General features: G+C 41.4%; 1 protein-coding gene across 3 annotated transcripts; it reads left to right on the top strand.

The window, feature by feature from the left end:
- Positions 1–473: 473 nt before the first annotated feature.
- OPRM1 (opioid receptor mu 1) lies at positions 474–24,272 on the top strand. 3 transcript variants are annotated; one of them, XM_066179067.1, is made up of 4 exons: positions 474–790; positions 14,901–15,253; positions 16,191–16,711; positions 22,400–24,272. In XM_066179067.1, exons 1-4 carry the CDS (start codon positions 474–476, stop codon positions 22,430–22,432), a joined length of 1,224 nt encoding a protein of 407 aa, XP_066035164.1. In that variant the 3' UTR covers positions 22,433–24,272. The 3 variants fall into 3 exon arrangements, with proteins under 3 accessions (XP_066035164.1, XP_066035163.1, XP_066035165.1); XM_066179066.1 differs by having other exon boundaries at positions 21,892–24,272; XM_066179068.1 differs by lacking the exons at positions 474–790; positions 22,400–24,272 and adding an exon at positions 1,233–1,351 and having other exon boundaries at positions 16,191–16,717.
- Positions 24,273–24,643: the final 371 nt, after the last annotated feature.

The raw sequence follows: 24,643 nt of genomic DNA, 5'->3' as shown, positions 1-24,643 counted from the left end.
TCGCGCACAGATCCCCTCTCTGCACCCGCCTTTATCTCGCCAAGTCAGTCTCCCCCGGCTCTCCCCCTCCGGTGTTCGCCACCCATGCCTGCGGCGCTGGAGAAGGAAACATTTTAAGCGCTTTTCCGCCAAGTGCGCCCCGCCGGGCAGGGAACACCGCCGGCGCGCCGCCCGCTGGCCGCCGCAGGTGCGCCCCGCTCGCCGCTGGGGGCGGCCGCCACCGCGTCCCGCCGGCCTGGGAGGAGCGGCGGCGGGCGGTGGGAGCGGGGAGGCGGCTCCCGCCGCTCCTGCGGACACGGCCCCTCCTCCCGGCCCGCCCCGCCCGCCGCACACATGTGCCCGCACCCAGCGGCGGGGCGCGCCGTCGGGGCGGGCGGGCGCCGTCGCCTCCCCGACACCGCTCCGGGATCGCGGCGCGCCGGGCGTCCCTCGGGCGCGGGGAGCGGGTGGCCGCGCTGACGCCGCCGCGCGCCATGGCTGTCGCCTACCTGCTGGGGAACGGGTCCGCGCCGCTCCTCGCCGGCGCCCTGGAGGTCCCGTTCGCCGCCAACGCCTCCGCCTGCCGCCCGCCCGGGCCGCCCTGCCCGGCCTGGGGCAACGCCTCGGCGGCGCTGGGCTGGAACCGCTCCGAGCCCTGCGGCGGCGGCAATGGCAGCGCGGGCGGCGGGCCCTGCGCCCCCGCGGGCGGCGGCCCCTCCGTGGTCACCGCCATCGCGATCATGGCCCTCTACTCCGTAGTCTGCGTCGTGGGGCTCTTCGGCAACTTCTTGGTCATGTATGTCATCGTCAGGTGAGTGCCGCCCTGCCCCGCCCCGCAGCCCACGGCCGCTGCCGTCGGGGCGGAACCCCGTCGCCAGGAGCCGGGATGCGGGACGGTGTCCCGGCGGGGATGCTGCCGTCCCCCTCCGCTGGGCAGCGCGCAGAGGGGCACAGTGCGTGGTTCGGACGGGCGCCGGCCCCCTCGGGAAAGGGAAGAAGGCTTTTGATAAAGAGCTGGAGCGGGTGATGGGGAAGAGAAACTTGCGGTGGAGCCGTGGGGGGCCGCCGTTCCGTCAGAAACCGCTGCGCGTCCGAGGATGTTCTAAGGACCCTCCGAGCTGCAGCGCCTCTGCGAGCGGCTCTGGCCAAGGGGCCTGAATCCCGCACCTGTCCCCAAAGGAACGAGGATTTAAAGGGACTGTCGCCACTGCCTGTGAGCGTGTATGGGTACGGGATGGTACACGGATAGCCGGCACGCACCTGTCCACCCACCTCTCCCAAAAGCACGAACAAAATGTAAATGGCACCGCGGCTAAACGCTTCTCTGTGGCCGTGTTTGGACATCCTCTGCCTCATGTCTAGATCTATACGCGTATGTTGAAGTACCTTTACATTTGTGTGTAGGCATACATGAGTATGCACGTGTATAAATACGTATGCCGTGATCGCGACGGCTTTCCCTAATCCCGGCGTTCCGGCTGTGCTGCGGCGCTTCGCAGCTTTCTCGCCCGCAAGAGAAAAATCCCCCAGTGGGGCTATTACAGATCAGATCACGCGCGATAAATCGATTGCCCGTAAATGAGCGGAAAACGAGTGAGAGGGAGGTGAAAGAGGCTCCCTTGCCGGCCTGGCAGCGGAGCGGAGCTGGGCGGGTGGCTTCCGTGGGGGAACACTGCCACCTCCCGGGAGCCACGGGCCGGGAGCGGGGCGGCGGGGCGCGACAGGACGGGGCCGACTGAGCTCGTCTCCTTTCGTGGCTGCTCGTCGTTTCCACTGAGCCCTGGAGAGCTCAGCGGGCGCTTTTAAGCGGGGAGATGGGGATGGCCCAGGGGTGCGCTCCGTTCCTATGGAGGCAGCCCCAGCATTTCCAATTTCCCCCCCGTCTGGAGCGTCCGTTCTCCCTTTGAGCTCTGCGTTTCCCGAGGAGTCGGGGCCGCAGGAGCCCGGGTTGTCTCTTGGCATCACTGGCAATCCAGCGGCAGCGGGTGGCTTTGTGGTGCATGGGTGCGGCGCAAGCAGTGCCAGCTGTAAAGAAAGCCGGGGGTGAGGGTCGCGGTCACGGTGGGGTGTTGCAGCAGGATGGAGGATGATTCCTTTGTCACGTGTTAGGGATGTCACTGCAAAAAGCCTGTCCATCTGGTAGACCTAGTGGGAACACAATATCCGTCAGTGGTTCAGGAGCAGTTCCTTGTGTGTTTAACTATATTTTAGAGGCTGCATGCACTAGAGCTGGGGAGATTGTCTTCTTGTGGTTTTGGTCAGCCTGAAACTCAAGCTGTCTGTGTGAAGATACATCTGCAGAAAGACTTCTGAGTGCGGGCATGACTGCAATCACCGAAGCAGTGTTGAATGCATTCCTCTGGGAGGAAAAGCAGATGCACAGTGTAACAGACACAGGGTAGCTGTCAGCAGATAAATATGCCACAGGTTATCCCTGCCTGGAATTATGTATTTATTATCCTGAGCATAACCCTTACTAGGTTCATATATCTTACAGTAATTAATTGAATTACACTTGCACCACAAAGCCAAATCCAATGAGGTGCTTGTATTTAGATTTCTATCTAAAGAAAGCATCTTTCCCTGAGATGGCAGCTTAAAAACAAAAGCCAAAAGCAATAGGAAAAAGCAAAAATATATTTACATTTTACAGAGGAAAACACAAATTAAATGGCTTGTCCAAAACCATCAGGAATTTTATGGCAAACCCTATATCTCCTGTGAAAGAACAGCTTTTGGTATGACAGAATTCCTTCCCAATTAATACCACGCAGCTGTTTAACAATTGGGATGACAAGGAATTTACATGCTAATGGCTGAATAGGATCTGTGGCTTAAGCAGCATAAAAATACGTTCCCTTTCTGTGCTTCTCTGTAGGCATGATGTATCTGGTCAGCAATAGGGAACTTAGTAATTTAATTTCTGTTGCAAGGTATCCTAGCTTGAGAGTGTTTCAAATCATAGAATATGAACCTATGAAATGGTGATCCTATGTGTTCACATTCATGCCTCCTTGCATCCAACTACACATAAGAGGCCAAAGTTTCTCTGGATTGAATTTGTCATCATATTAAACTCCCCTTCTTTATCTGCCTTTCCCGTCATTCCTGCTCAGGAAGAACAAAACTTTGAACTTCAAATTAATTGTGAGAGGAATTGAGGCTACTAAAAATTAAGATTTTAAAGTAATATTGGTAACTAGTTTGTCTTTAAAATACTAGGAGTTGGGAGGTGGGTGCTTAGATATTTGAAACTAAGCGGTTTGATCACATCCAGCACGCTGTCCTACTCACCTTTCAGAGTCTAGCCCCAGTGAAAGCAACAGTGACTTAAGATCAAGTGTTCTGCATGCTAACATTTCATGCTTGGTTTCTTTGGAAATAGTTTTAAAATAATTATATTGTTCTTACAAACATTATTACTCTTAAAATTTTTATGCATGAGGCAAATCAAGGAGTTTGGAGCCAGAGCTGTGCAAGTGCTGGCCTGACAGGGAACGATCACTATCACTCCAAAATGCCACCCTTTCTGACCTCTGTTTGCTTTCTCTGCTGGGGCAAGCAGAGGTCAGAAAGCAGGTATGTCAGGGAGGAGTTAGAAATGTATTGTGTTTATCAATGTGAAAAGAAGGCTCTTCGTGCAAAGCAGGTCCATGGATTTCCAATTTATACACATTAGTTACAATTAATGCATTCTCATCCACCCTCCTCATTCTTCCAGATGGTTCCTGTTCAGCTGAATGCTTTCATCCTTGAATTAATATTTACGTGTTTTATATGTAGTGAGACTTAACCTCATGTTACTAACACTGAGCTGTTTTCCTTCTCAAGTACCAAAAAAATGCCTTCAAGTGACAGCAGTAGTAGTTTCATAGGTTTTGCTGCCAGCCATGAATTTCCTGTAATCTGAAAAATCTGTAGATAATTTTTGTTTTCTTCATGTGCTTTGTGTAAGTGTAAATTACTAATATGAACACAATGTTGTTATAGCTAAATCAACAGCAAATGCTACTTCTACCAAAAGCACAGCAAGGTGCTGCAGAGTACAGTGAGACAGTGTACATTTAGTACCATGTGGCATTGAATTAATTTTCACAGTAATCCAAAGGCTTTTCTAGCTTTCTCATCGAGTCGGTGGAATATTAGTCTCACAATTAGAGTGGAAATAAGAATATGCCTTGTGATAAAGGCAATATGCTAGAAAGCTGCAGTAGATCCTAGATGAAAATCTTAAGCATTGCAGGTCTGGAAGAGAGAAATAGCTCACAGAGGCCCCAGTCCTCCACAATCCAAATTTTCTGGGAGAACTGTAATTCCACCAACAGCCGCTGAAATCACTCAAGTTCAGAGTGATTCCTCAATTGTTTTGCTATAAATTTTTCACATATTGTAAACAAAGGTGTCTCAGGTTCTTCACAATCCTTTTTAGAGGAAGGAAATGTCTTATTTCATTGAGTAAATGATTTTACACTACTTTAAAGAAAAAAAAAAAGGCAAACAGGAAAAGAAGCTGAAGAAGTCCTCTCTCTGAAATTAAGAGAAATCTTTCCATGTGTCTCATAACAGCCTCTTAATAGTGTTTTGGAAAACAAAGAGCTGTGATTGAAGCATCATCTAATCTCAAAAGACTGTGCAGCACTGAAAACTCTGGTTAGTTCAGCTGAGCTCACTCACAATTCAGAAAAACTATTCTATCAAGAACAGGCTTAGAGTTGAAATTTCAATTGGAGAAATAATTGATATCATCAGAGAAATAAGTATTCTCACACATGTGTGCAAAAGTGTGGAGTCTTTTTAGACAAAAAAATCTGAAAATTATCACAAGCTTGAAAGTGGGTGAAGCAGAACAAGTGTTTCTAAAAAACAGGTTCTTTGCAAGGTGACATGATGTTATGGATGCAGTATGTAAGGTGACCTTCAGCATCTTTTGCAGCAGCATAGATCAGGGAGCTTAGAAACCAAGAAGTCATAAAATTCCTGCTTTTCTTTCCTGTCCACAGCCTCATGAACTTCTCTGCATTTGCACAGCATTGTTTGTGTTGGTGTATGTCCTGCCTGTTCCTCTGACTGCAAAGGTTGCACCCCTGTGCTAAGAGCTGAAAGCCTCAGCAGCCTTATCCAGTCATGTCAGTTATGTATTAATGCAGCTCACAGCAGCAGCCAGAGAAGACCTGGGGACAGAGCTGAGGGAGCACTGTTGGGCAGGAGCAGCAGAGGAGCTGGATTAAATCAGCAGCACAGCAAGGGGGTGACCCTCAGCATCCTGCCTTACAGAAAGGCAGGTGTCCCTGTTTGCATACTGTTTGTGGCAGAGTTTACCAACCTTTGCTGGTGGGTAAATGTTTAACTAGCAAGCAGCTCCCTTCCCTCCCCCAAGACAGATGAAGGAAAGCAGACAGATGAAATGGAATGTATACCTTTATATTATTTTTTTTAATTATGTTTTTACAGACATGATGAAAATTTGACCAAAAATACATGAGGCTGCAACCTGGGTGTAACACACATCTCGCTCAGGAAGCAGAGGCATCTGAGGGATGAGTGAGAGCTCTGCAGCCCTAGACTCATCTCCAGACCCTAGGCCTGGCGTGCTGTCCTATGTGCAGGAGTACACAGACCCTCTGGCTCTGCTAGCACCTAACATCAGGCAGTTTTGGGCAGAAAACAACCCTTCTCACTCCATTTGCCTGTAAAAAGCTGTTTGATCCCACTGTACTTTTCCTGGAGTGACATTACGGTAATGGCTCCCATGAAAAGATAATGTTAAACACTTCCTGATTTTTTTTAAATTTCTTTATATAAAATAATCAAAAGTTACCAACTTTGCAAGGCTTCAGTAAGGGTAGAAAATACTGCATGCACATATTGCCTATATTACATAATTGCTAGCAGGCTAGTGACTAATGAGCTATTTAGCTAACATAATCCTGAAGCACTGCTTTATTTCATTTTCATTGACAGTGTTTTCCTAAACCATCAAGCATAACTTTTGCTGAACACTGTGGATAAGCTTTTATAACTTTTCTAGATCAAAAGGTGACATATTTTAAAAAGTCTCAAACATAACATGATGCAAGTCCAAATATCTCAGAATGGTAGTGTAGCTTACTAGCCTCTTTCCCAGCCATAGCCAGAAGCTGGTGTTTGGTCATAGAGTGGGAAAAATAGGGGCAACACTGTGTAAGTCTCCTTCCAATAGACTTTTAGACTGCAGAGAGACCTTCTGAGCTGCAGTTTGCATCAGCATTTATTCAGTAGCTTTTTGTGGACATTTCTAACATGCGGCACTCCCCAAAAAATGAGGATCGAAAATAAGATTGGAAGAAGTAGGTCAAAAAGATTGCCACTACTAAACAAATGTGCTTCAAAACAAACATTTGAAGTTTTTTTACTGATTCTAATTTGGTTATTTTTAAGCTTAGGTGTTCTAAGATGGTTGTTGTAGAGATTTTCATTAGCAGACATTTTCAAAAAATTATATATTTTCTTGATGATTCCACGTGAAAACAAGTTTTCAATGCTTGATAAGTCTCTTCAAAATACAATTCCAGTCTTGTAGTTATATTTCTTTAAAAATCCAAAGGTAACTATTTTCTGAATTGTTGTGCTTAAGCTGATCTCAAAGGAAGCTCGTTTTATAACCATCTGTGTCTTCTTTGGTTTATATCAGGAATTTTGGGTTTGTGGTATTGAAAGTGGGAATATTATAATTATCTTTCAAAGACCTCTAGTCCCTTTTGGAAGTGGGCTTTTAATGGTGTTCACTATCAAGGAGTTCCACAGCTTAGCTGAGCTGTGATAAGCATTCTCATTCATCCATTTAATGTTAAACACTTCTAAATTTTATTTATATTTCCCTTTGAATTTACATGATGAAAAAAGGTAAGGATGACACACCATAGCTAATCAAATAACTGTGAAGGACATGAAATAGATTTTTTCCACCTTCTTACTAAGAAGTGTTCAATTATCAGCTATAAGATCTTGTATCTCAGATCAGGAGTAAAACTTCAGAACAAAAATGTTTGTGTAAAATGGAACATCTCCTCCTTGTCGTGTTGTGTGGAGCAGTTCCAACTGAGTGAAGTCTCTTTTTCAAGGGGGAATAGGGAGCAGCAGTTGTCACCGTGCTAATCTTCAGCCCTGGGATGTGCTGCCCCTATAGAAAAATCATCTAAGGAGCCAATTACCCAACTCACTCTGTTAAGATTGTGGTCTTAGTAACTCCCTCAGAGCCACAGTTTCAGACATAATCTCATCCTTGTCATATAGAGACTGAGTCCATGATTTCCAGTACTTTTGATTTGTCTTCTCACATAACACATAGCTCCTTCTTCTTCTCATACCAGCTTCCACCATTGCCTGCTTTCCCCTTCTCCCCGCATCATAGGCAAGCCTTCCTCCACATTTATTCTCTCTCTAGTTCCTTTGTCTCACCTCTGTTGCTCCTTTCCAGATCACAGTCAACAGCTTCACCAGGAGATCCCAATCTCCTGTATGCAAGAGGCCATGTCTTGTATACCTAGTGCTACTTTGGTCTGTACAGTTTGTGTATGGTCTGGCCTCCAGCCCCATGCCTTCTCCCTGCTACCCTCTGACCAGGGGCATTGATTACCTGCTGTTCCCTACTACACCTTAACGGATCTCACATCTACTAGCATTAAAACTGACTTCAAAGGCTTCCCTGCCAGCTTCCCTTCTCACCAGGGATATTTAATGAACAGTCGTTATCTCAGGTGATCAGTCTACAGATCAGGAAGAGGGTACCAGCACCTGGAAACCAGACAAAGTAGCTGATAAATTGTCCCCTCTAGAAAAATGTCACCACAGTTATCAGAGATGTAGTCAGCAGTTTTACTCTCAGTCACACTTCCCTGAAGGCAGAGGAGAAAAAGTCAAATTGAATATACTGACAGTTTTCCTTTATATGTCTTACTAGCAAAGCAAAACCTTCAACAATAAGCACCTGCTGCTGGATAATGGCAATATATTGAAGTTAACCTTTTTAGCACCATTGATTTATTTCAGAGAGATATGCTACACAATAACTGTGAAAGCAGCAACCTTTATTGGAGACCCATATATGCCTCAGCACCAGGCAAACAGAGACTCAAATAAAAGTGGTTTGACAAACAGGCCAGATTAAGTTCTGAAATAATTGGCAGGTAATTTTCCCCCAGTTCAACTAGGCTGGAAGGGAAGGAAGTGTACCAGCAGATGACTGTTTGGGCACTGAAGCATAGTTATTACTGTCATTTGGGTTTTATCATTAAGTGGCTTTTTATGATGTCTGGGTAAAGGAGAGGAAATTAGGAGTTACAGGACACGGCAGCATCTTAAATATTTTTGTGGAAAGTGATATACCTATACCTGTTCTTGACTGGTTCTCCACCCCTTTTTGGAAAAAAAGAATGCATCACATCAGTCACATCAGTTTTATTTTGTATGAATTTCTGCCAGGATATTTTTCACATTCACATAACTTAAAAAGGCATAAAAATAAGAAGAAATTGTACAATAATTACGTGTTACGACTACTGTGAAGTCTGTGTGTTCTGTCTGAAGTAATCTCCTTGCTTGTTAATCCTCTCAGACATCAGGGAAAAAAGATCAGCCTTCCTCCTGAAAATAGCTATTTTTCCCAAAAGAAATAAGTTTTGAGAAAAAAGCTTTATTTTTTTCTGGGGAAGGACTAAACTCACTGGCTCAAACTAAATAGCAGAAAGAGGACTTCTTTCAGCAACAAAAGAATAAAATCAGGAAGAGCCACAAAGATAGCAGCAAGTCATTTTTAGTCCAAAGTCCAACACAGGAAAACAGGATGAGTCAGATGCCCTCACAAATCTCTTGGTGCCACATCATTTCCCAAAAGACTGGCACTGAAGTCTAAAGGTGACTCTGCCTAAAAGGCTTTTGTTTAGCTCACCCTCTCCCAAAGGTTGGGCTCTGAGAACAAGAAAAATAGCCCTGAGCTGGTGCTGCTTCCCAGGAGGTGATGTGCTCTGCTTGCTTCTCCTGCATCCTGTAAGCAAATACTGCTGGAGCTGCACTTGGCACTGTCTTGATGAGAGGAAGGGATAAGCTGGGAAGTCAAAGATGCTAACAGGGTAACACAAGGGAAGTAAACTTTGGTGACATTCTGGCCAAATCTCGTTTGTACTGTGGAGGAGAATAAAGTGGCAAAGCAGTAGGAAAACAAATTCTCAGGGAGAAAAGAGGTAGCAAGTGAAGCAACTACAGTCCAGCAGCTCCCTGTCCTGTGCTCAAGTCCACACTGGGCACATATACACTCAGACTCCTTCAGAAAATGGACATCCCCTTGCCAGTGGGTGAAGAAAAGGGAGAAAGCTGCTCCAGAACAATGTATGGGAAGTATGACCAAGTGTGTCAAATAACTAAACTTCTTGATTTTTGATCTACTGCACTCCCTCAGTATGTCATGCCTTGACACCTAAGTGATGCCTAAAAATTTTCATCTCTAATTAAACCACCATGACAGGTCACAGCAGTGACTGGGTAGTGCTATGCTGCGAGTCAGGATGCAAGGCTTCAGCAGGGGGGAACAGCAACTGCCTCTGTCATTCTTAAAGGCAGTAAAAGCTTCCTCACTTCCCCATTTCTGCTTTTAGCCCCAAACTCGGGATGGGTGCAGGAAGTAAGTCAATGTGATGCAAATTGCACAGTTTCATCCCAATCAGGTTGTGAACGCTTTCAGCTCTATGGTACTTACTCAAGGTTTTATTTAGTTTTCCAGTTTGTTGTTGGTTTGGTTTCACTCAGGGCTTACTATGTTTAAATTACAGCCTTGTATAAGATCTCTTCAGTAGAACATACATCAAAATGATGCAGAGGTTGTTAACCACAAGATGGCACCTGCAATCTGGATGGCCTTACTGCCTAATAACCTATCAGGGTTGTGCACAAATTTATGGTGCTTCTAGCCAGAGATGAAATTTAATGGCTTAAGGAATAAACATTCAGAAGTACCCATGAATAGAAAAATCAAAGGCTTAAGGTTTCAAGCTGGTTAAATCATGTGCTTGCAGACAGGAAGGTTAGACCGATCCAGAATATATATGACTTCAAAACTTTTAATAGGTTACAGCCTGCCATAGCACATGTCACAGCAGTGGCTGAGATACAGTATGGGTCTTTCACTCTAGGCAGACTCATTATCATGGAAAGAAAAGAAAAGGATAATAAAATAGGTGGACATCAGTAAAGTCCATAATTTGGAACGCTTTAGCTCAAAGGTACTTTCCAGAATGTGGCTTGAGAGACTTCATTTCAGTGTCAAATATTAAAACTGGACTGGCAGACAGAAAAAAAATTTGAGTGTTTTTACAGACCACCTTGAATATGTCATGACTGTTCAAAGCTTTAAGGGCTCAAGAAAAATTGAAAGTACCTAATATCTCAAGAAAACATGACAAAAAATCCCGGTTTCCTAGTGTTGTTTAGTTGCATATACAGGGTGCACCAGAACAATCACGGGGAAAAAAAAATTAATTTAAATTGATTCAACTAGGCATATTTCACATGTTTTTAATCTTCCCACCCAAGGCAACCTCAACTAATCTAATGTATGCACATAATGATTCTTCATTTGTTTAACAAGTCATTTATGCAAGAAGAACTTGAATTTGAAACGCTAACCTGATCTCCAGCATCAAGAAGTGTTGTGTCAGGTTGTCTGTGTGCAAGACCTAACTGTTGGCTGTTGTTTCTTTCAGCAGCCAAACCATTTTGAGAGTGACTGCTTTCTGCAGTGAATCTCCAGTGATTTTGTCCAGTTTTTCATGTATTTTGCGCTGAACTTAAACACAGATCTTGGAGTAGTCTTTGTCTCCAAATTGGTATTCTGTAGGCAAAACCTTGCATGCCTTTGTGTTGCTGAAAGCAGTTATTACCAGTCTGTCATCGACCAGCCCATTTCCTAAGTGCAAAAGACTGTTTCTGCTTTCCTCCTCATTGATGTTATTCAGAGAGGAAGTTTTTCAGATTGTTATGTTATGTATTACTCTGAGCATAATCATCATCATTAATAATAATAATAATAATAACAATAATAATAATAATAATAAATCTGTTTTATTATTATTATTTTACTCTGTATTACACTGAGCTAAATGGGGACCTCTCTAGCTTCTTTGCAGCGGCCCAGTAGTCCAAGGATGCTGTAAAGCTGATCTGGTCCAGAAGAGCAGAAGGCTTTGGGGGAGGGGATATCTCAACAATCCACATGGATGTAAACCACTTGACCAAGGAGCAGTAGGGACACCACTGCCTTAGTTGTCTAGATTGGAATAGCAGTATACAAACTCCATGAGGCTTAAATAAATGATGCAAACTAAAGATGTCATTAAATTTTAAGAAGCTTAAAAGAAGAAACTCTTAAAAAATATTTGAAGGTGGTAACTAAACTATTGGAGTGGACAGGCAGAAACAGGGGTGTGACAGGTATCTTTGCAGAGAGTCACAAACATGCTCACATCACTCCTGTTGCATGAGAAGTGGAAGGGAAGGTGCTCCTGGCTCCTGTCCAATATGCTGTTACACTTGGGAGCTGGTGTCTCTCTGAGGTTAATCTGGTTTTATTTGGTTTACAAACTACAAGTGGCCCGTGGGCAGACATTGAGGGGTCCATTTCAAGACTTTCTAATAATCCTTGAATACTAGGAAGCTGGTGACTATCTGAGCTGAATTCTCATTCTTTTCTCCATTGCTTTTTCTAATCCCAAGTAGATCTCAACTGAGTGGACTGTACAGCTCAGGTCTTCAAACTCGAAGTCTACTTTAAAGCTTTGTAGGATTGAAGATAAAGATAAGGCTGAGCTTTCCCTAAAAAATTAGACAGACATAAAGTGTATTCTTACTGTTGTAAACCTGATTCATCATCCACTATTACCAACAAAACAACAGTTCATAAACATAAATTTTATGACACAAAAACTGCACTGAGGAGTTAGAACAGTTATACTAGTAGGTGCCAGTATTATAATGAGCATAATTAATTTGGGTATATACCAACAGCAGTATTGCAATAAATATTCACAAAAAGCCCCTGAATCATCACATTCTATTAGTCTTTTCATTGCAGAGTTGTAAAATAAAAGTAAGCCAAATCCAGCTTCTGTCTTCACTTACAATCTTGCTCATTGTCATGCAAAATTTAATACACTTGATGTTTTAGATGCTGAAATGTCAATGTAATCTAAATTACATGAATCTAAATTACTGTGAAAGCAGTATCTTAAAAGATTGCATTTATATATTTTGCTATTGCATTATAAATTTTGGTATTACTAAGTCCCTCTCAACCATAGAAATCGCATCACGTATACGTCTATGTCTGGATAATGGACTTGTTTGTTCTGCTTGTTCAAACACGTAGACTGATACCTTAGCAAACAGTATAATAACAGCTAAGATCAAGACTTTGAGAAGCTCCATTTTGATCGACTGTTACTTTTCATGCTGTTAAAATTATGTTTAATCAATTGCTTTGGTATTTATTTATTCATGCAAAAAAATAATCCTGGGGACAACTGATAATCTATTTATTTGGAAAAATACATGTTTTACAAAATGTACCTTGCAGAAATAAGCCCCTTATAAAATCTTTAAATATTTTACAGAGAAACGCCCAAATCCCATAGAATTCACTGAAAAGAATATTGTATATTTCAACAGGCTTTTGTTGATTAGGCATTTGTGGAGGTAAATACTTTCTATCACCATAAAAGTTCTGCTTCTATTCATTGTAAGAACAGCATGGTTAGAAGTACAAAGATTACAGAGTACATCAAGCAAAACCCTTCACTAATGGTCTGTAGAGGCCATTAAACAAAGTAAGTCCAAGAACTTTTAAACTTAAACTGACAATAAAAATTAGGTAGGAAAACTGAAAAATATGTAGCATTTAAGGGGGATAAGGCCCATGCCCAGTGAAGAAACTTTATTTATTGTATTAAATTTATTCTGAGCATTTTTCTGTTCATCCTCTGTCATGCTAACCTGAAAGTCATTTACATAATGGTTGATGGTTTGGGCTTTTTTGCTGTGTCATAAACATTCCTTTTAAATCATAATTAATTATTATTTAAATGATTTAATTATGATTTAATGGCTTTAATTACTGATAACAAAGCATTGTCATTATTATCTTGTCCTGGAATCAAGTGTGATGGCAGCAGCACTGAGCATCATTCCCAAGTGTGTTTTCTTGTCCAGCTGCAAAGAAGGCAGGCAATCATCTAAGGTCTGAGCAGGGGTCAGCAGCCTGGGTGAGGGCACAGAATCCTCATCCCCTTTGCCTGTTTGTGCAGAGCTGAGAGACACTGCCCCTCTGTAACTGTCCCTGCCTGAGCAGATCAGGCAGGAGCAAGCTGGGTATGAATGTCTGCTCACAACACAATCAAACCTTCAGGTTAGCTCTGGACACACTTTCAGCTACTCCCAGATATCCCAGACCATTGGAGAGATATTTATTTTGAGGAACCACAAGGCTTAGTACTGGATAATAGTAAAAGCAAAATATGAATGTTGCTTCTTTCATTCTCATCTGGAAGATTCTCCACCAAATTGCCTGAGAAATATTTTCTCCTCCCTCCAAACGGTTTTTAGAGCTGTAGCTTTTATTGTGTACCTTTCCTACACTGCAATCCTGTACATTTTTTCCAATTTCCAGAAGAGAGAGTTGTAGATGTTTGCAGCATCTACCTCCTCCTATGTTAGTTACAAACTTGTTATGTAAATGGAGTAAGAAAAAATTTTACAGGACTTTCAGAGTATGGAGTTTATTTACAAACTTGAAAGCATCATATTCAGATCATACATTCTCAAGGCAGCAGTCAAGATAGAGTTTGGATCTACTTGAAAATTTGTTTTTAAAAAACACCCGAAATTGAAATTAGGATTGTTAGTGTCTTCTCATGCACAATGCTAAAAATGAGAAAACAGATCCAGTACCAATTACTTCAAATGCTCATCATGGAAGTTTTCTAGGTCCATTCAACATGAAGTTTGCATTTCTGCACACCCTACCAAAGTTCCAAATGCACATTCCCTACACAGTCCTTTCACTGGGATTTTTTGCAACTGACTCATGTTCTGAAGAGATCTAACTCAGAGAGATAAAGCCCACAAAATAGTGTATTTTACATTTTGTCTTCCCTAGCAGGTTCCCCGACAGGTCTTTTGAAATTAGTTTCTCCTCTTGAAAAGCACTCAATAAATTGTAAAATGTTTGATCAAACACTCTGCTTGTTAGTTTTGCAGAAATGGAAGGAAGTTTCATCAAAAGAGCAAGCCATCTGCCCCCCCCCCCCCCCCCCCCCCCCCCAAATCCTAGCAGCCACAGGGCCCAGCAACCTCAGCAGCAGTCAGGGCAGTATGGCCAGGAACATTACTTAAATTGAAACATTTTTTGTACCACTACAAAAGTACAGCATCCAGATAAAAAGTGGGTCTCAAGTGCTGGTCATTTGGAGTGATACCATTGCTACTCCACGACCTACAAATGAATTACATTCTGAATACAGAACATAGTTATGATATTTGGCACAACATCAGCAGGTACAGAAAATCTATTCATGGAGTGTAGTATCTGATCGGTAAACAAAATTTTTCCAGCTTCTCAATTTTTAGCATCTATAATGTTTCTTCTATGTGTATCTTTTCGTTCTGCACAAATTAAATTATTCTTTTCTTCCTTACATGCTTTAGCTGATGTCTCACTGAACTGCCAACATGTAGGTGAATCATAGCATGGGCATTTGGTTAAAAGCAGAAAATGTGATCTTTGACAGTATCTAGCACATTATTTTAGAGAAGCTTCTTATAGATGATGCACTGAATTCAGTTTTATTTAACAGTGTCAGTTGCGATCATTCACATGCTCTGCCAATTTTTTTTTCTAGGTACACGAAAATGAAGACTGCCACCAACATCTATATTTTCAATCTTGCTTTGGCAGATGCCCTAGCAACAAGTACTCTGCCATTCCAGAGTGTGAATTACTTGATGGGAACCTGGCCATTCGGTACCATCCTTTGTAAGATTGTTATATCCATAGACTACTACAATATGTTCACCAGTATCTTCACCCTCTGCACCATGAGTGTGGATCGCTACGTGGCTGTTTGCCACCCAGTTAAGGCCCTTGATTTCCGTACCCCCCGAAATGCCAAAATTGTCAATGTCTGCAACTGGATCCTTTCCTCTGCCATTGGCCTGCCAGTTATGTTCATGGCAACTACTAAATACAGGCATGGTAAGTCTGACTTTCATTCCTAAATTGAGTATTCAACATTTAAACTCCTTTCTGCATTGTTTCACTGTAGTGTAGAGTCATTGAATTAACTTCTGGTCTCCAACCTGTGTAAAGCAAATATCAGTGCAAATTAATCCCTTCAACAAATTTGCATCTGGCTGTAGTTGACTGGATAAACAGTGCATGTGATCTGTCCTTTACGACAAGCAGCTCCAGCTCCTTCTGTGGGTCCACAAGTCTTGCTGTTCCACTCGGTTTACTGTAGCGTTTGGAAAAGCACCTGCGCCTGCCTGTCTTCTGCTGTGGTGTGGTTCTGCATTGCCGTACAGCACCGGAGCCTGTGGTTTACCCAGGGTACTCCCACTGGGAATCTGCCCATCATAGATATGTTACGCCCTGACCATCAGGACGTGATACAGAGCAGCGAGCGCATTCTGGACCACTGGTGCTCTTAAGATCTTCTATAAAGGGGCAGCATTTCAACACAAATCCAGACCCTCCACAGTGCATAGTTACCAAGTGTCATGTCATTCTCTTCCCCATTGCCCTGAAATGGCCAAACTCTCAGCATATATGGTGGCTTAACAATCTTTCTTTCCACCATGCTTTATACTGAAAGTGAAAATGAGTCAAAGTTTAGGCATTTGTAACAGTTCAGCTCTTTTCACTGTTTAGCATGTATTAAATTCCAAATGCAAAAAGAGAACATGTTAATGTGGTTTTGTTTTCCTAATTCACGCCTCATGCATGTTTTGCAGCACTCGATCCTACCAATGTTTGTGCCAATGACAGGTCACAGATTGCTTCATTTTACATGTTTACTTAGGTGTAAAGTCTTCATATATTTGCCTATGATATTTAATTAAAGATAAGTTTAAAGAAAAGCAGATGAAAAACTAACCTGCATGTTCTTCTTTGCTGTTTTCCTTTTCCTCAGGCTCAATTGACTGCACACTTACATTCTCCCACCCGGCTTGGTACTGGGAGAACCTCCTGAAAATCTGTGTGTTCATCTTTGCCTTCATCATGCCAGTGCTGATCATTACCGTGTGTTACGGGCTGATGATTTTGCGCCTGAAGAGCGTTCGCATGTTATCCGGCTCCAAGGAGAAGGACAGGAACCTGCGGAGAATCACAAGGATGGTTCTTGTAGTGGTGGCAGTGTTCATTGTCTGCTGGACTCCCATCCATATCTATGTTATCATTAAAGCCCTGGTCAACATCCCAGAAACTACTTTCCAGACTGTCTCCTGGCACTTCTGTATTGCTCTAGGGTACACAAATAGCTGCCTTAATCCAGTCCTTTATGCGTTTCTAGATGAGAATTTCAAAAGGTGTTTCAGAGAGTTCTGCATCCCCACTTCCTCAACCATTGAGCAGCAAAACTCCACCCGAGTCCGACAAAACACTCGTGACCATGCTTCCACTGCTAACACTGTGGATAGGACTAACCATCAGGTATGACTAGCAGTGGAGATGTCATCTCTGGATCCAGGCCGCCCGCTTGGTGATGATATGTGTTCTGAAGTTACCACTTACACTGATCTGTAGCTGTTGGAAGGTCTGAACACCTTCAAGGTTATATTTGAGACTGGTATATGCATACACAGAGACCCCAGTCCTGCATGGTGCTAGTTGTTCTCTGCCCTGCTTAATGTTCAGAAGCCAAGGGTTCTAAAGGGTACCTTGGGTGACTGGGTCCAGCGTGCATGCATGTACAAACCACATAAAACATAAAAGTGTTTCCCTTACAGGATATTTGCAACAGGTTGATAATTAAGCACAGATTTCCCTGTTCATACTCCTTGTCTGCTGATGGAGACAGGGGTGGGACAGAATACAGATCTCTCTTTTTCTCCCATTGCAGCAGTGAATAAAAAGATTAAAAAATCTGCTTGTTCACTTTTCATTGCTGAACAAAGAAGGCCTACCTGGCCTTGTTTGTCCTGAAAGTCATGCAAGAGATAGACCAAGGCTTATCTACATGCAATTCTTGTGTCAGATAATTATCTGGTGACTAAGGTGGGGTTAAATATGTGTGTATATATATATATATGTGTGTGTGTGTACATATATATGTACTTATATATATGTACATATATATGTACATATATATGTTTATGTATATATATATATATGTAGATATGAAAATATATACACACATGTTAAATACTAATGTGCCATTTTGCCATTTCAGGTACACCAAGAAAATACCTTTTCCGTATAGAAAAAGCCTTTAAGAAGTAGGGATTTTATGGCACATCCGATAACAAGAGTTGTTTTGGGTTTTTTTTTTAGTCAGCCTATTTTTGCATAGTTTTTCTGAAAAAGCTCTTTTGTACATGTTCAATATCCATGGTCCGGTGCTTAGTCTTGAGAATTTCCAAGGTCCGTCTCTCAGCAAAACATGAAAGTAAATACTAACATTCATGAAAGTAATTCAAGAACTTCGCAAGCACTAGAAGTTTGAGTTGTCTCTGTAATTCCCTAAAAATAAGAACAAAAGGCATAAGCCTGGTTCATTCCTTGCCATATCACGTTTCAGCAATATACTTAGCTTGCTCATGCAACAGTTTCTCACTGCTGCCACTTCAGCCACAAGCTGGCTGCCTCATTGAGGTGCAGAACTCAGGCCTTCTTGTGAAAGCAGCTACCTGCTTGACACTCAGCTGCTGCCAGATAGCCCAGATAAGAAGATTCCCATCTCCAAGGAGACTTAACAGTAATTGCACCAGAAAAGAGGAGGGAAGTCTAAATGGAGGAGGGCTAAAGTGAGAAGCTTTGTTAAGCATTAACAATTGGTATTGTTCACCAGTGTCTGACTCATACATGCCAAACTGTGGCCTGTGAAATTGGCACCTGCTCAGTCTGGTGGTGAAGCAGAACTGCCAAACTTGGCATAGGCACACATATATTTGTGTATGTATGTATATATGTGTAGTATTTACTAGGTATAGCGAATTACTACATTCATCTGTTAATTATGCATTTGTAATCATCAGTGGAGTCAATTTTGTGTATGTGTCTGACAGCCAGACTGTATTTCTGTCTAGTACAATTCCAGCTTTTTGGAGTGCAGTGTGTATGCAACCATTTTCTACACTTAGTTATATATCTTGATATTACTTCTAGGAGAGCTGTAGCCTTCTAAACTTCTACCTGTAGAAAAGATTAATGTGGTACTGCCTGGAGGCTGAGTGAAATAAAATCTATTTCCCTGAGCACTGAGCAAGCAGAGAATAGAAGATGATGTTTCCCAGAGAGATGTTTCAGCCTACACCACCAAGAGAGAGTCTGCTGGGGCAGGGATGGAGCAAGCAAGTGAAGTGATCTTGAGAGTAGCAGTAAGGAGGAGCTAGTCCTGTAGTTGGATTCTTTGCTGGTTAGGGTCTGGTTTTTTCCTGCAGGGAATAGTGATGAAATAAATTAGTTATGAAGAAATAAAGCATATGTAAAGAGAAGGCAAGGGAAGGACACTGAAGGGAGAGGGAGATGAGAGGGAGAATGTTGAGGAGAAAAATATACGTAAGGAATGAGGTCCAAGTGAGGCAGTAAAATAGAAACTGAAGCAAAGAGCCAATCTGGATGGAACAAAAAAAGGCATATGCAGAGCTGGAAGAAATTGTTTGACTACTTTGGTAGCTCTCCCTAGCAACTAAATATCAGTTTTCCCCAGAGCCAGGGAGAAGACAACAGCACTTGGTAGCTCAGGTCTTCATAGGTAGGTGGATAGGTCTTTGCACGTTCGGGTATTTGAAAGACTCTGGAGTGGCCAACTCCACTTTCCTCACCACCATCCCTGCAGTCCTTGCTTTGGCAGCTGCTGTTGCTGCCATTGGTTGATTTCTGCCAGATGTGCTCCCTGAATGCTTACCTGGGCCTTCTCCCTGGAGTTCAGCTCAGCAGCTGTTTGGTGCAGTCTTTCTCACTCTGTAATGTCTATAGAATACATACACAGCAAGCAATTTTCAAGGCTTAATTTATCTTTTTTCTCCAGCAAACATTTCTGTAAGAGACATTTTTTGATGTCTGCTTTTATCGGAATGAGAGACAAGATTGTTGAACTAATTACACTAAAGAGGTATTCTGGAATAGTAACTGCAAGTGTAATACCTAGTATTTTTATATTATTATTTTAAACACAAAAAGCCCTAGAGTGAATGTAGCTTTAGCTCTCAGAAAAAAAAAAAAAAGAAAATAAACCCCAGACAAACCAATATTTGCTCAGACGGTGAGATTCTGTAAATTCTATAGACAGGGTATTCTTTTTACAGGTAAGTGCTTTCTGTAAAAGAAAGTCTAGCTTGTGTATCTATTGATTGAAGTATACTGAGAGGCTCTTTCTTGTATAGACAAGGCCTTGGACAGCATTTGGTATGAATTGTAATTGCAAGGCTGTGTAGTACTTGGCACACTTCTCATGATTTTCTAAGAAACAGATGTTCTACAAGTTGCTTTTTTGCCAGGTGAGAATTCATTTCTTCTGCTAAAGTTAATGAGAACTGCAAGGCTCAATCTCAAAAGGCCTAACACTCTTAAAGCAATTAAAAGCATTTAGAATTAACACTCTTCAGTGCTTAAGTTGTTGGAAGGAACGTCTTCTATCAGTTCAAAAGCACCAACAGGAAACATCATAAATATTCATATTATTCTGAGTTAATAGACTGGCCTTTGGCATACTCTGTGGCTCATTGGCATTACCAAAAAGGTCTAGATTAAATGCTTATAGTTTTCAGGAGGGTTTATGCAATCTTAAAAGTGCATTTCATGGAGGGGGAGTGATGTAATCCTGGGGGGGGAAAGTGCTTGAAAAGCAAAACTGCTTTCTTTGAACTTTTCTCTATGACCAAGTATTGGCAGGGGAGGGGAATAAAGGACCAAACAGAGGCTTTTGCAAATGGCTGCGGGTTTTTTATGTTGTTGACATTAGCTGATTTATATCAAAATCTTGGAAATTATATCGAAATAGCTTTTACTTCAGATGCTCAGAGACTCACTGCAACAGTTTATCTCTGAAATTAAAAGAAGGTTTTATTTTTTAAATGTAATATCAATTGATAGCTTTTTTCCCCTGAAAATGAAGTTTTTGCTAGTACCTATGTGTTAATAATGAAAAATGCTAAATAATTAGGGAACTGGATTATTAATAGTTACAGAAATCTGAGAAATCTCATTTGTTTCAGTGGATTAGTTTCTTTGTGACCCATTTTTATAGCTGCTTTTATAGCAGCTTCACCTGAATGTATCCAAGCAACTAAGCAAATTATGTATAGGCACATCGTCAGGACTATTTAGTAATCCTATGTGTAACTGTTCTTTTCAATTTTAGCTTCTGATGCTTTCTTGTCAACTGCTGAAATGTGTAAATGCCCTAATGGAAACTGTCAATCCTCCCCATATGATGAAAATGAGGCCTCAGATACATTCAATAACAAAAGACTCAACCCTGAAAGCTTTGCCTTTACTGCCTGGATTGGCAGCCACATATAGAAATAAAAAGGATATTGGATTCAAAAAAAAAGTTTTTAAGTTATGACAAGGAAAAATTTAAAGCCAGTTTCACTTTGATTGACTAAATGAAGAAGGTTTTCTTAATTCCTAATTTTCCTTGTGCTATATGACCCACTGTGAACAAATATGGGGAATGCTGGTGATTCCTGTTGCAGAAACATGGAAAAAGTGGACAGCTTCTTGCCAGCTTCACATCTACCTGTATTAACAAAAAACGTCCTTCTTGTGTATTTTTAGAAAATTAATATGTCTCCTTTGTGAATTATACTGTATTTCATAATAATTTTCATGTACTGGTTTCTTAAAAAGCCCATTTCTGGCAAGATAGTGACATCTCTAAAACACTTGTCCAAGTTCAATAGATCCTTAAAACTGGGCTTTCTTTTGTAGCTGGTATGCATTGACATGAGCTGTTCATGGATCTCCAGCCTTCATCTGTCTCTGCTTTCCATTCTATAAACCCTCGATTTGCAGAGTCTCCCACCCAGCTCTCAACAGGTTCTGGTACAAAATTTGCAGAGCAAAAAGGGGTTGCAGCCTTTCAGGATGTGCTGTGCAGTAAGCAGGTTTTCATGATGAAAACGTGTAATGCTACCATGCCTGCGTGCAAGTAGGACTCAGCATGCAGACTGTGGACACACAGGGCTGAGAGGTTGTGGGTTTTTTCTGCTGGTGTAAGTCCAGCTCACACAGAATTGAAACTAGGCTCTAACTGAAAATCCAAAAGTTAGACACTGTTCTGATATGAGCACAGAATGTATTTGACTAAAACACTAATTCCCCTGTAACTGCTACAGAAAGAATACAGAAAGGGAGTGAAAATTTTCCGTCATCATGAAATTCATAGAGTTCCACCCTAGAAAGAGAACAACTGGCTTGATATGAAGTATATTCAAATTCTAATTCAAATTTCAGACCTACTGATGTTTCTTTGTGATCATTTCCTCTGTTGCTTCACAGCAAAAGCATAGTCTTGCCTTACTCTGGGCTATGTGCTTAGCTTTATACATGAGGACAGTAGCTGCAAATGAGAAATAAATTCCTCCAAAAGAAAACACACACACAGACTTGTGGGTGGGAAGATATCAAGCAATTGTTCATTGTATTTGCAATTTCTTTCCTTTCAGCTGGAACTTCAAGAAGCTGAAACTACTCCACTGCCGTGACAGGGTCTCCTGCTGCATGGCTCTCACAGCAGTTGCCACTGCCGCAGTGTGCTAGTGGCAACATGTAGGATATGCTTTCCCTCAAAAAAAAATACCACAGAGGAAAGTGCCTGCTTTTCCAGTCTGTCAGAAATTGCTTCTGCAGCACATCTGCATTGCACATAACAGAAGCATGAAATGTAACAGCGAGCAGAGCCAGGAGATGTGGGGCCTTCCAGGCTCCAGTGTTCAAAGCAGTCCTATTTATCAAGAGCACATATATTACCCTAAAACAAAGCTACTGCACCTGTAGCAACCTGACATGCTCTTGGTAAGTTCAGCGGTGTTAAAACAGGTTGGAAACACAAATTCAAAGGCTAGACAACTATAGTTTGAAAAATAAGGTAAGCTTTTGAAGATAGAAAATAATGGAATATGAAGTTGTAATGCTGTTGGGTACACTCTATTTACTCTTAAAATTTATTTGTAGAGGTGTTTTCTGTGCAGGTTATTTGCGTGCTGAAATCTCACAAGGTCATGTAGAAAAACATATTTGTAGTTCAAGGTCTCTTGCGAGGGTTGCACATTCTGCAGTTTCAAAGGAAAATATCTCTTTCAGCGATCTCTTAAAAAAAAAAACAAACCACCCCCCCCCAAAAAAAACCCTCCAAGCTTCATCTTTTGCTTCCATTTCACATATATTTTAAAAAGACTTTAAAATCAAAACAATGAGCTATCATTTTTTTCTAAAAGAGGTGAGTAAATGAAAGTATTCTACATTGTTATTGATTGTCAAATGATCCCCAAAACAGCATATATTAACATAAATTTCTTTGTGAATAAAAATGTAGCTATAAGCCTGTCATAGCTTGCACAGGCTGATGATATCTTCTCTTTCAAGTAGTTTCTCAGATTTCAGCTGCTCTGTCAGCAGCATTTTAATTTGTAAGTAAACGACAGCCCCTATGTGAAGTATTTGGAGCAGTTAATGCATTAGAACTTTTTTAAGAATAAATTTTAAACAATTTGCTAGACATCTATTTTTTTCTTAACCAAACCCAAACATAGTATGTTTGCTTTTCTAATTAACATAGTACAGTCTGCATCTGCATTTTGTAATAGCTGCTAAAAACATTAAGATTTCAGGAAGAAACATTGTGCTGCAACAAATGCCTTCTTAGCTGTTTTCTAGTATGAAAATTAGAAATATCCATTTAGATAATTTGTGGTGCAATGGTATTTTCTAGACATTGTTTCTTACTTGCTTTGTAAATAAATCATCAGTAGTTAACTGGGGGAAATGTACTTTGATGTATTTAAGTGTATGCTGAAATACAACTGTATCAAACGAGGTTTTTTGTCTTTTTCTTTCTGCAGCCAAAATGTACGTCTTATTTTCATTGTTAAAGTCTGTGTTACAATAAGGTTATAATGTGAAACTGTTTGTTTCTGCCGTAGACTGCATAATAAAGATTGAAGACCAAATCCTTGCAAGTTGTAAATTAAAGGATTATTTGAGTTTCATCACTGTGTTGCAGCTAAATATGTAGCCTATATATCAGCAGAGTATGAAGCTAGGTATAACAGAAGTGCCTTAATTTTTTTTTTCTCTTTCTGTTGAAAATTCCACTGTGTGGTCATACGGATTTATGTTTAATTTTGTTAGTTTAGCTGTATCACCTCATAGTTATCATTAAAGTTTAAACCAGAGTCATCACCATTCTAAGAAGTTTTGCATCTGATTTTTAAATAGCATAAGATAGGCACTTGGAAGAAGTTGATACATTGTTCTGCACCACACAGCAGTATTATTTAAATAACAAAACCACCACAGAATGCACTAGATTTGAATGGACTAGCATCATTACTACCTAATGGATTCAGAGTAGTCTCACGTGCTCACATACGACAATCAAAAAATTTTAAAATATGGAATGAATATTTGGAAAGTCTTAAGTGGTAGACCAAAAACATGTTCAAGTAAACTTAAGATCATAGTTTTGTGAGTCAAAAGTTCAGCTTTCACAAAATTTACATAATTGAAGCCATTATTTCTTTACATTGCATGAAGCACACAGGCAAAATGCTGTGACTTGCTAGGAGACAGCCAAATATTTTTAAGGACATTTTCTGTTTCTGCAGTCCAGCAATTGAGAAACCTGACTGTAAATATGTTTAGCAGTAATAATGTTGTAGCCTTGATGGTTTAAGGATATGAGGAAGTAAATTTTATTAGCAGAGCTCTAGCAAAAAGTAAGAAAAATGGGGTTTTTTGTAAGGCTTGAGTGTCCATTGGTAGTGCTTTGCAGTAAGTAGCATATTATTACACAACTTCTGTATCTGCATTGTAAACCTTTAATAAAAATGTGTGTTTCTTGTGGATTTGCACTCAACCCCATTGTCCGTGTTTGTGGTGAAAACATTAAATAGCACTGATCCCAAACAGACCCCTGAGGGAGACGATTTGTCACCAATGTCCATGTGGAAACTGAGCCTTTGGGTGTGGCTGTGCAAGCAGTTTCTCATCTATTGAACAGTTCACCCATCAAAGCCATGTGTGCCCAGTTTAGGGAGAAGGATATTGTGGGGGACCATGTCCAAAGTCTTACCTATGTGGAGACAGATGACGCCCAAGGCCCTTCACTAATCCACTTATGTAGTCACTCCATTGTGGAAGGCCACAAGGTTGGTCAGACAGGATTTGCCCTTGTTGAAACCATACCGGCTGTCCCAA

This window comes from Chamaea fasciata, unplaced genomic scaffold (assembly GCF_029207755.1).
Source record: "Chamaea fasciata isolate MVZ Bird 193981 ecotype frontalis unplaced genomic scaffold, bChaFas1.0.hap1 SCAF_3, whole genome shotgun sequence".
NCBI classification, from domain to species: Eukaryota; Metazoa; Chordata; class Aves; order Passeriformes; family Sylviidae; genus Chamaea; species Chamaea fasciata.
Note: the sequence above shows the minus strand (reverse complement) of the source record. Positions and strands in the feature narration are given on the sequence as shown.